The sequence below is a fragment of the Hevea brasiliensis genome, unplaced genomic scaffold (genome assembly GCF_030052815.1).
Source record: "Hevea brasiliensis isolate MT/VB/25A 57/8 unplaced genomic scaffold, ASM3005281v1 Scaf528, whole genome shotgun sequence".
NCBI lineage: Eukaryota > Viridiplantae > Streptophyta > Magnoliopsida > Malpighiales > Euphorbiaceae > Hevea > Hevea brasiliensis.
In genome coordinates, this window is record NW_026615060.1 from 1 (window position 1) to 12,838 (window position 12,838).

General features: G+C 31.8%; 2 protein-coding genes across 2 annotated transcripts; both read right to left on the reverse strand.

The window, feature by feature from the left end:
* Positions 1 to 4,021: 4,021 nt before the first annotated feature.
* LOC110641678 (zinc finger protein 10-like) lies at positions 4,022 to 5,220 on the reverse strand. The gene has a single exon (XM_021793499.2). It carries the CDS (start codon positions 5,060 to 5,062, stop codon positions 4,148 to 4,150), a length of 915 nt encoding a protein of 304 aa, XP_021649191.2. The 5' UTR covers positions 5,063 to 5,220; the 3' UTR covers positions 4,022 to 4,147.
* A 3,200-nt stretch (positions 5,221 to 8,420) lies between these two features.
* On the reverse strand, positions 8,421 to 8,981 carry LOC131177517 (uncharacterized). Its single transcript, XM_058142535.1, has one exon. The coding sequence runs from the start codon at positions 8,979 to 8,981 to the stop codon at positions 8,421 to 8,423; it is 561 nt and encodes a 186-aa protein (XP_057998518.1).
* Positions 8,982 to 12,838: the final 3,857 nt, after the last annotated feature.

Sequence of the window (12,838 nt, forward strand, 5' to 3'; positions counted from 1 at the left end):
ATTAATTTTCAAACGCTTAATTAATTAAATTGAAACTTAATTCTAATGAAGTAAAAGTTAAGCAAATTCCAACATAAGAAATAAAGATATGAGGCTAATTGTATAAATCGTTACTCAATTTAAATGATTATTTTATTTCAATTATTCAATTTTGATGAGATAAAATAAAGTCTCCCAACTTCAATTTTATTTTAAAAAATATTTATCTTTTTCAGAAGAAATATTTTACTTCTCCTTTTTACAACTACTGTTTTACCCATCTTTTTAAAATTACTATCTTACCGCTTCAAGCACTAAACACATGATAATGCTAGATTTCAATGGATCGGGTTCACGGATCCAATTTCAATCTCTCTCCCTCAATCGTGGATTTTAAAAATTATTATTAAAATTATATTTAATTAAAATAAATATCAAATTACATTTAATAAAACAAAGATTAATAAAAACAACATATATTAAGAAAATATTATTTTATATTTTAAAATTTATTTTTAAAATTTTAGGGATTGTTATGGTATTTGCTTTTGTCTAATTCAGATTATTTATGGATTTGTCATTATTATTTGATTATATAATTGTTATTAATATTTAAAAATTAATTTATTGTGTTTCAAAAGAAATTAAAATTGTAATTATAATCCTAATTAAATTGAGAATTGAATTTAATTTTTTAATTCAAATTATACTGTAAAAATTTATTTTTTTATAGTTAAAGAGGGTAAGTGCATTAATTGGCACTTAAATTATATTATTTAATTGAAATAAAATTTTAGAAAATAGAGTTATTTATTGATAACCTTAATTAAAATTTAATGAAAATTAAATTAATAAATAATTTTATAGATAAATTACATAAATAACATTTTTATTATTAAATACATATTAATTTATTTAACCATAAAAAATAAAAAATGTGAGAGAGAGGGGTAAGAGAAAAGCTAAAGGTATAATGGATTTTTTTAAAGGACAAAATTGTAAGTTTTTTTTTTATTTGGACATTAGAAAGATTTTTCCTAAAATAAAAATAAATTTGAGAAATTTTATTTTAATAAATTAAAGTTGAGTGATTTAAATGAAATATTTCTCAACTTAAGTGATTGTTGGTGTAATTAACCCGAAAGATCTATAGATCCAGTCGAATCTTTTAGCTATACTTGACATATAGTATAGTCTCCTTCTTTCATTTCTCTGATCTGCAACCTTTTATATTAATGTGATAATTGAATCTGAGCATATGCTTTGCCAGTCACATGAGATTTTATCCATCGTTTCATTTCATCTCTTTGAATTAATTTCACTGAAATGCCAAAATCTTTAGATCGTTGGAGTGGTTTTTATGCAGTAATGACATTCCCGGCTTTCCTCATGAAAAAAAAGCAAAAGCTATTATGGGGGTAAAATAATTCTTCTTATATATATTAAGAGAAATTTTTAAAATTAAATCAATGAAATTAATCTATATTATCTATATTTATCTATAATTATATAAACATAAAAAAGATAATTAAAAAATAAATTACATTTTTATTTGTGATTGTGTTGTCATAAAGTAATTTTATTAATTTAGTTTTGATTGATTAATTTTATTTAAGAATTTTCTATACTAAGACTAGTAATTCAGTGATTAATATATAAAAAATGAAAATTTCTTGCCTCCAACAAATTGTATAAATACTAGTGGTGAATATAGCACAATAAAAGAGGGTTCAATTGACCTTTTTTTTTTTAAAAATTACTTTTATATGTTTATATATTTATTTAAATTGACCTCTCATAAATTTAATATTGAAACATTTTTTCTAATAGAAGATATTATAATTTTAACTAATATATCATTTATTAATTGATTGGGTCTAAGTATAGAAAAGACTTACTCTTTTACTAATAGAAAGTTAATTGATCCGGAAAATATTTTTTTTCCAAGATTCACATATATTATTTTTATATGGTTAATGATTTAAATCCTGAAAAACCAAAATGCTGCAATATGGCAGTGACAGTGTGAACTGTGAAGGGAGCTCGTGAAGAGGAACTTCTTCCCATGCAAATATACCTTTAGTTGTCAAAACAATAATAAACATTTAATCTTATTAAAAAATAATAAACATTTAATCTTATTAAAAAATAATAAACATTTAATTGCAAACAACCAACCAACCCACTTGCTATGGAATTATTTCTACTAAATATATTCATTTTCTTTTTCTAATGGGGAAATAAATTCTTATTCTTTAAACAATAATTTGGAATTACAAAAGGCCTTTAACAGAGAAATCCATGCAAAAGGAGAATAAGTTGCCATTCCCTCACTAAATTCCACATTAACTCCTTAAAGAAACAGAACAACGACATTTGATGACCATGTGCATTCCTGCCACTGTCCCTTTAACTTTTTGGAGACCTCTCTGTGTTTATCAGACCTCGCTACTTGTTGCCAAACAAATTAACCTATCCAACTTATGAGCCTAATGAAGACAAACCCTAACCAATCACCTCTAAACTCTTACACAGATTTGTAGCACTTTGTAGAAACCAATGCAAGTAATCCCAGTTTCCTCTCTCGATCCTTTTCTTTACACTACTCTAAGCATTTTGGTCAAATTTATCGCAGAAGACAAAAACCCACAAGAAAAAAGATCTCAAATCATTAAAAAAAGTTAAAAAAAAAAAAAAAACTTCAGTTCCTAGCCTTTAATGGAAAAAATTTGTTGTGTATGACTTAAATTCCTTCTGTATGATCCCTTTCACCCTTTCTGAGTTTCCCCGAAATTCCATTAAAGTCAAGGGCATGTTCTATCAAATTTCCCATTAATAGACAGGAGAAAAACAACCTAACATATTTTGTTATCATTCTAGTTAGGTTTAACTTAATTCTCATACCCCAATTTGATCTTTGTCTTGCATGTTTTTATTAGTATTTGTATTTTATTCCCAATTATTTTGGCATAAAAAGTTATGTAATCAATGCAAGAGGATATATATATATGTAAACTAATTATAGATTTGAGAAGAAGAAACAAAAGACGCAAGGATAAAACCCATGAATCATGCTGCGATAATATTCTTTTGGCGATTAAACAAAGGCATAATATAATATCATGTGCAATAGTTAAATGGAGTGATTCCCGGAGTAGGTAGCAAATTTGGATGGATTATGAAGAGTAGAGAGAGAAGAGTAATGGTAAAAAAGCGATAGAAGAGAACACAAGCAAATGGACTGTTGCGGGGGAAGATATTGAAACCGATCAAACAGATCTGATGACGATGATAATACTACAAGAGAAAAGGGAATCGATGTTGTGATGTATCTGACTTTGCATATCCTTGGAAACCATTCTTTTTGTGTTTTATGGGTTAGTTTAGTTTTGCTTTCTGATGGAATGTCAGTGAGGTACTCAATGGGCAATAGTGCTCATGTATTCCATGCACTTCTACTTAGTTTTCTTTGCCCCTTGAACCCCACTCATGCCCTAAACTTCCATTATTGATCTCTCTCTCTTTCTCTCTGTTTAAGAAACACAAGCCGACATTCCATCGATCTAAACCTAATCTTCTGCACGGATATGCACGATTCAGTTTCTAATGTTAAGCACTTCTGCCAGCAAAGAGAAAAGTAATTTTCTTTATCTAGCGTTAGACTTGAACTCACGTACTGAGGGAATTTTTCTACGAATTAAAGTTGGCAAGAAGACTAAATATGAGACAGACAAACCATAATTGTTTGATTTCATATATGTTGCTTATTATAACACTTGTATTTGATTACTAAATCTTTAAAAAAATTCAAGAAAAAAGTGATGCAAATAAAATGGAGAGACAGAAATTCTCGAAAACTATTGCTAATCAGCTTCCATGGATTTATAGTTTTAGTGATGGTCGATGCTGCAACAATCACGTATACCATGTTAGATCGATATATAAGAGTACTAGTGTAATTAAGCAAGCTATGCTTCAAGATATATAGATGAACCTTTCTTGATTTTCTGTCATATTTATCTTGTTATTGTTATTACATGCACCTTGTGAATTCATAAGCACTCGGAGATACAACAAGTTATAAAACTCAAAGCAACAAAAGAGGGAATTAAGCAATGTAAATAAGAAGAGACCAGTGAAATATATATATATATATATAGTTCTGCAATTACTTTACCTTAGGCCGGTCACCAAGCCTGAGTTCAAGATCCAATTCCTCTATAGAGCAAGGGCTAATTTCAATTACCTCTGACTGCACATGATGTTTAGCAACTGAATTGGACATCACCAGGAAAGGTATCGATGATGGCCTGGTTCTCCTCCTTTTGCAGCCTATAGTCTCCTCCTCATCCCCATCTGATGATATGGTTGGGCAAGTTCGTCGAACAACCAAATTCAAGCTGACAGACAGATCAGTTTTGACATAATCTACCTTAGCTTTACATCCTGATTCTACAATTCTTAAATTCTTCTTTCCTTCTTTCCTGGGATCTGAGATGTGGTAACATCTGTCCGTAGGGGAGTTTGGCCATGACGGAGGTGAAGATCTAGGGGTCTTCTTGTCGGGTTCTTCTTTAAGAGTGGAAGGAGAAAAAGGAGGGAAAAAGTTCTTTTCATCGGAATTCCCTTGAGTGGGTGTAGTTGAAAGCTTACAAGGTGAAGATGGTGATGCAACAATACCAGGATCAGTATTAGGGTTAGGGCTGTAAACCAAGGTACAAATCTGAGATGGATATTGAAAACCCAAAGATGAATAAGGATTTTGAAAGAGATTGTGATGATTTTGATGGTCATGATGAAGAACTTCATTGTGGGGGCCTGGAGATTGTTTCAGTCTAGCTCTATCCCTTCTATGGACATTCATGTGACCCCCTAGAGCTTGAGCAGACCTGAATTCTCTTCTACAAAAGCTGCAAGAATAAGATCTTGGAGGCCATATACACCCTCCTAAAGACCCAGCTGCATCTTCTGCAAAAGCTTGTTCTTCCCATGACTCATCATATGATGGGCGAGTTGATGCTTGGACATGAGAACTCAAACTATGTTTTCGCTTAGTCCACATCCAGCACCGTGCTTGCTCCATAACACTATATTCAAGAGCTTGACTCTTATAGGTTTCAACAAGATACAGGATTTTGTAGCAAGCATAAGAAGCTAGGAGATGGATTAATGGAGATTAGATGAAAGAGGGAAAGATAAAGTCTTACATGATTGATTATTAAAGAAGATGTTTAGGACTTGGTGGGTACCCTACCTTGTTTGTCTTATGGTAACTACTTCTTGGTCTCTCCTGGTTGGTCTGACACAGTCCACTGTGTAGTAAACGAACCAAACTGTTTAGAAAAAGGCTTAACGAACAAAGAAAATTCAATTTGCACAAGGGTTTTAATTTATAATTTTAGTTTTTTATTTTAATTTGGATTGTGGAGTTTAACTGGTGTTTTACATCTTAAATTTAGGTTAATTTTTTTATTATTTAACTTCTATTAAATCTTTGCATTCAAAATCACATATATTTAAAAATTACAGCTCCAATACCACTAAATTAAAACTCATTAATATTACTATTATTATTTGACATAAGTATTATATAAGTTTTCATTATACTCAGAACATACAAATTTTTTTTTATTTTAAATTTTTTAAAAAAAATATCGAAGTTTTAACCTTTGACTTCCCACATTATGAGACAAATACTAACAAAAACAAACTTAATTGGTGTTACATGAATTTCGCTTCCTATAACATATATGTTTCTGGTGTTGGGAAATCTATTAATTTATGTTTCTGGTAAAAATTTGAGTTTCATATTTTCGCCTTAATTAGTAAGTATATTAATGAATTAATGATATGATTTTAAATCCAATGGAATCTTAAAAATCTAAATTAGATAGACGTTTTAATTTTGAATAATAAAATCTTTTAAAATTAGGTACAATTATATAACTAAAAGAAAAAAAAATTGAATTTGGGAAAGTATAAGATTTTAGTAAAATTAATAACTTAGTTCTATATTTTCAATATTAAATAATTTAGTTCCTCACTTATTATATATACAAATTAGTCTTTTTGTCCAATTTTTCACCCAAATTATCCTTAGTTTTATAAAAAAAAAGTCAAAATACCCTTTACTATATTTTCAATATGAAATAATTAGGTCTCTAAGATTTTTGTTTTATTGATAAATAATATATTTGATGTCCCAAAATATGTCCAAGAGGGGGGTGAATTGGACTTTAAAAATAATTTTCGGTTCTTGCTCAAAACCTTTGAAAATTGCAGCTAGGTTCAACTCAATTGACTAATGTGAAATATGAACAATACAGCTCTATTGACAAGTTGATTCAAAGATAGGCTATATGCAATCGATATCGATCTAACAAATTATATCGGATTCAAGAGAGATATCGATGTCTGGATAAGTTTTTAACACAAAGAACAGAGCGGTATACCATATATACTAACGGCAAGAGATCAAACAACAAGCGATTAAATCGGATATCGCCAGATTTAGCAAGATGGCGATTTTCTCAGTTGCGACAAGATTACCGAGAAATGGCCTCAACTTTCATATCAGCAAAAGCATATCAATCATAAAGTTAAAATGTATAAATGTAAAGAGCAAGGGTTGAGAAAATGAACACTGAAATTTTTATAGTGGTTCGGCTCAACTAGCCTACATCCACTCTCTCAAAGATCCTACTTTGAGTCTTCACTTCACTATTCTTCTCTTTTAAAGGCAAGAGACAAAAAGCCTTTTACAAATCTTCTCACCAAAGCTTTTACAAGTAGCTTCACACTTCTACCAAGTGTTATTTCAAACACTTTTCACAACCAAGCTTCACTAGGTGCTTGAATGACCTCTCATAAATGAAAATAATGTGTTTAAAACTCACTCTCACTCAATACAATAGAATCTATAAAGAAGAGATGAGTAAATAAGCCAATGATGAGCAATAAAAACACTTTGAGCACTTTGAATGAAAGCTTTTATGATTTTAAACAGTGGAGAGTCTTTCATTAAGTGCAAAATGGCCAAAGGTAGGTGTATTTATAGCTTTGGAACGTTTTTGACCGTTTAGAAAGTTATTTGAACATTACGGTTACGAATTTCAAGAAAATAGCCGTTATTTTATCATTTTCTGCGATGTTGTGCAGAGTTGAGACAGTTAGCATACTGGAGAAAATAGCAAACCAGTTAGCATACTAAATAAGTAGCAAACCAGTTAGCATACCAGGAAAACTTTTCTGCATAACTTTCAAAACTATAAAACTTTACACCAAATCATAGTCAAATACTTTTAGGCCAATAATGATGTTTGAAAGAAAAATCTTTTGAGGGATTGAAAATAAGCATCATTGACTTTTACTCCTCAATTCTTTTCACAAGTAAGTCTAAAAATAAAGCTTAACTTCTATACTATATGTACCTTCAATTCTGATTTTCAATGCAGCCTTAGAAGGTAACCTTTTCTTCTTTTATCTCCTTTGATTCGTCCTGTGTTATCCTTAGAATGTCATCCTTTCTTCAAAAGCACGAATCCATCATGAAATCCTTGTGTCTTTTCTTTGAGATGCACAACACTTAAAACAATGTTAGTTTGATTCTAGTTGAGTTTTGGTATCATCAAAATCTATGCTCCTTTGAGCTTGTGGGGTCAACAATCTCCCCCTTTTTGATGATGACAAAACTCAATTGAATTACCATGTAAATATTAATAAGTGTGAGTATACGTATGAATGTATATGTGAGAATAACTCCCCCTATGTATGTGCTTATATCAACAATTAATCACAAATAACTCCCCCCTAATAATTTCAATGAAATATTCATAAACATTTTCTTAAGGAGTCAAGTGTGACTAAAGATACTAACTAAATATGCACAATATGCACACTAATCACAAACTGTATATCATTCACAAGTTATATCAACAATATGCACACTATAAAGTTATATCAATAATATACTAATCTCAAACTATATCAACCACAAGTAATCACAAACTATATCAACCACAAGTAATCACAAACTATATCAACCACAAGTTATATCAACAAGATTACTCATTCATTTTCTCCCCCTTTTTGTCAGCATAAAAAAAAATAATGGGAGAAATCATGCACATGTGTATAAATCAAAAGTCAGTTTAAGTGCAGTGAATAAATAGTCAAAACAGTAACTGATATAGCAAGCTAATTAAAGTTCAGAATAAAACTAAAAGTAGCAAACTAAGTAGCAAATTAAGAGACAGACTGTTAGACAAAATTCAATCATTAAACATGCAGAATGGTTGTTTATCCTTTTAGCCTAGAGCTTCGTCTGATTGGTTTTGGAGCAGCCATCTTCAACTTTTTTGGCTTGACAGGTTTATCACTCAAGGTTTGAAGAATTTCAGTGACCATTTCGGTTCACGGTGTCAAGGGAATAATAGGGCTTGCTAACTCGATTCTGCATGAGTACGGTCTGCTGTCAACTTTTTGCCAGTTTTAGTCTTTTTGCCAGATGGTTTACCAGTTTCCTCTTTTTGCTTGCTTCTTTGTTCCTTTTGAGCTGTTTTTGCCTTTTCTTTTGCAGGAGCAGCAGGAGCAGGAGTCTGTGGTTCTGTCTCAGATTCTGAGTCACTCATATCCTTCCCATTTCCTTCTTTGCTGCCTCCATTACCATTTCCATCATCAGAATCATCTTCATCTTTTTCAGTTTCATCTTCTTCCTCTTCTTCCTTTTCTTCCTCTTTCTCTTCTTCTTCTTCTGTTTCTTTTTCTTCCTCTTCTGTTTCTTCTTCTTCTTCCTCTTCTGTTTCCTGTTCTTCCTCTTCTTCTTTCTCTTCCTCTTTTTCTTTTTCTTTCTCTGTTTGAGGAACTGAACCAGTAGCAGCCTTACTGGTTTCTCCAGCTTCAGTACTTGAAATACCCAGATGAACTTTGATTTTAAATAATTCTTCCACAATTTTATACATTAACATCAAAGTGCCATCAACTTTAGAATCAAGAGCATTCATAAGGACAATTTAAAAACCTCTAAATTTCTATAGCTCTCCAAGTTCAATTTCAACAAATTCCCTCAAGTTGTTCACTTCTTCTAGAATTCCTTCAACATTAACAGTACCGCTTGCACTATCCTTGGAACTAGCACCTTGTTCAAATCTAAGTTTTCTGCCATCATCATCTTTTTGCAGACTTGTAATTGGGATCATATTTGTCCTAAGTTTCTCGGTTTCCAGAGGGATCCCAAAGTCTCTAAACAGACCATTAAGAAGATGGGCATAGGGTAGCTTGTAAGGTGGTTTCCATTTCATGATTTGCTTCAGCATAAAGTAGGCAAGATTAAATTCAATTTGATTCACAATATGCCAAATTATGCAGAGATCAAGGGTACTTAAATAGTTTGGACTGCCAGTTCTAGGATTCAGCACATAGATGATAAAACTATGAAGAATTTTGATATGTTGATGAGCATGGGTAATGCTAGTCTTATCCTTTACTTCCCCTTTAAACACTTCAGCCTCAAAATCTCTTTTATTAAATCCACCAACAGCAAAAACTTCTTTGTGAGAATAAATTTTATTCCCACTGTTTGGGATTCCTAGGGCTTTGGCTAATCTATCAACCGTCACTTCATAGACTTTCCCTTTCATTTTCACCTTAAAAGATTCATCTCTGTCAGAATCATCAACCCTTAAATTCTTATAGAATTCTTGAACTAAGTCCACATATACTCCTTCAGTGTCAGAGCACAATTTGTCCCATTTTTGATATTCAAACAAGGATTGTAAAGGAACAGAAACTTCAGTAAAAGCAGGCCAGTGGATATACCTGGGTTCATGAATGGCCCTTTCCATATGTATAACTGGAGCTTTTGAAGTCTTTTTCTTTTTGGTTCCTTTTTCTTGGACAGGCTCACTGGTTCTTTTCTTGGGTGTTTCTTTTGATTTTCCAATTACCAGAGGAGCGTCTTTTTACGGAGGAGGAGATGCAGGAACACTTGCATCAGTGGAATCCGAAGACGATGAATATGTGGTTATTTTTGCTTTGCCTTTTCCTTTTTCCCGCGCCATGACCAACCCAGAAGAAAATTAGGCCGAAAGGACAGTGAAAACTGAGTTCACAAATTCAATTATATGAGCAGCCAATATATAATCATTCAAAGCACATCAACATATTTCTAGCACAACTTAGCACAATGTCATAAAAATAGAACAAACAGCAAGAGATACTTGGGTTTTTGAGAATCCATGGCAATCGATTTATGATTTAGTTATATACCACATTTTTACGTAATGCTGATATTAAAAAAAATTAACAGCTCATTGCGAAAGCAAAACAAACAGAACAGTAAAAAAAAATGTAAAACACGATTCCATTAAAGTTTTAGATTCAATACCTGAGACTTGTAGAGACAGAGAATGCGAATCGATACCAAATGCATCAAAAACCAAAAATTAATCCAACAAGAAGTGGTTTCTTTCGGCAGATTTAGACAAATAACGGGAATGAATAAAAAATTTTGGGGATTTTCTAACTTGAAACAATCGATTTGATTCACAGCCAATGGGTTTCGGAAATATTTAAGAACGATGAAGGGAGACGATGGTTTGAAAGGTTGCGAGCGAAATGGTTTTGCAAGTGGAGAGAAAATGCACTCATTCGGGTTTTTGGAAGGCGATGCGACAAAGAGAGAAGGAATTTTAAATTTTAAAGCTGAAAAGACATAAATGGAGACATTTGCAGAGGACGGGTACCGTGTATCAAAGGAGAAGCAGTGAGAAAATTGATGGTTCTGAAAAAATTTTGAGTCCCGCGCTAGCTTATATGTTAAAAGTCCATTTTACCCTTAAATCACATAAAGATGCAATGCTCTAAATAGAGGGGTATTTAAGTAATATGGGATTTAAACATGCAGAATAGGCACTCGAAAATAAGAATACTTTTAGAGTTTTAGTACAATCAAACCTGACTTCCAGTTTGCCAACGAAAAGTTAGGAGCAGTGGTAAAGCATTTAGCAATCAAGAAAATTAGCAAACAGATTAGTATGCCACTGTGATCAAATTCTGAGAATCGCTCATATCCGATAAGACCTAATTTTTCAAATTGCAAAAATATCAGAATGTATTTTTAACACTACAAACCAACATATATCACTTCATTTTCATTTAGAAACATGAGAATGCATCAAAACTTAATCAAGAGCATCAATCATACCAAGTTCTCTTCTTATTTTGCAGAAAATTTCCTCATTAAGTGGCTTTGTAAAAATGTCGACAAAATTTTTTTTGAAGGGACAAATTCAATTTGAATATCACCATTACGAACATGATCCCTAATAAAATGATGTCTAATTTCAATATGCTTGCTTCTAGAGTGTTGAACAGGATTTTTTGATAGGTTTATAGCACTAGTATTGTCACATCTTATGGGAATGTGATCAAATTTAATTTCAAAATCTTCAAGCTGTTGTTTCATCCACAAAATCATGCAACACAACTTCCAACCGCAATATATTCAACCTGCAGAGAAAGTGCAACAGAGGTTTGCTTTTCTTGTGCCATGAAACTAATGCATGACCTAGAAATTGACAAGTTCCGTAGTGCTTTTTCATCGATCTACTACCAAAGAAAATCTGAATCACTATAACCAATAAAATCAAATGATTCACATTTTGGATACCATAAGCCAATGTCGTGAGTGCCAATGAGGTACTTAAAAATTCTCTTAACTGCTACAAGATGAGATTCTTTTGGACATGATTGAAATCTTGCACATAAACATACACTGAAATGAATATCTGGTCTAGATGCTGTCAAGTAGAGTAAAGAACCAATCATACCTCTATGAAGTTTGTTATCTACCTCTTTACCTTTTTCATCTCTCTCCAATTTAATTGTTGAGCTCATGGGAGTTCCGATACTTTTCATATCTTCCATTTTGAACTTCTTTAGCATATCCTTTATGTACTTGGACTGATTTATAAAAATTCCATCTTTCATTTGCTTAATTTGCAATCCAAGGAAGAAAGTAAGTTCACCCATCATACTCATTTCAAATTCACTTTTCATCATGTTTGAAAATTTTCTACAAAGAGAATGGTTAGTAGCACCAAAGATAATATCATCTACATAGATTTGCACAATAAGCATGTCTTTTCCTAGTTTCTTAATGAAAAGAGTAGTATCCACTTTTCCTATAAAATCATTTTGAAGCAAAAATTTACTAAGTCTCTCATACCATGCTCTAGGAGCTTGCTTTAAACCATAGAGACCTTTAGTAAGCTTGTAAACATGATTTGGAAAGTGAGGGTCTTCAAAACCAGGAGGTTGAGCCACATAAACTTCTTCATCAATATATCCATTTAAGAATGCACTTTTAACATCCATTTGATAAAGCATGAAATTCTTAAAACATGCAAATGCACACAACATTCTAATAGCTTCAATTCTAGCAACCGGAACAAAGGTTTCATCAAAATCAATACCTTCCTCTTGGTTGTATCCTAAAGCTACTAGTCTAGCTTTATTTCTAACTACATGTCCTTTTTCATCCATCTTATTCCTAAATACCCATTTAGTTCCAATAACAGAGTGCTTTTTAGGTTTAGGAACAAGTGTCCACACTTTATTTCTTTCAAATTGATTTAATTCCTCTTGCATAGCAAAAAGCCAATTTTCATCATTTTGAGCATCATCATATGTTTTGGGTTCAAATTGAGAAACGAAAGCAACATTACCAAAATATCTTCTAAGTTGAGCTCTTGTCATCATTCTTTGTGATGGACTATCAAGAATGTCATCTTTGGAATGATTTCTATGGTACCTCCATTCTTGTGGAATATCTTGATGTTGAGGTTCCTCAATTTGTAGT

Bases quoted from the DNA above. Each gene is read 5' to 3' on its own strand.
- LOC131177517 (XM_058142535.1), bottom strand. From the start codon at position 8,981: ATGAATGCTCTTGATTCTAAAGTTGATGGCACTTTGATGTTAATGTAT.
- LOC110641678 (XM_021793499.2), bottom strand. From the start codon at position 5,062: ATGGAGCAAGCACGGTGCTGGATGTGGACTAAGCGAAAACATAGTTTG.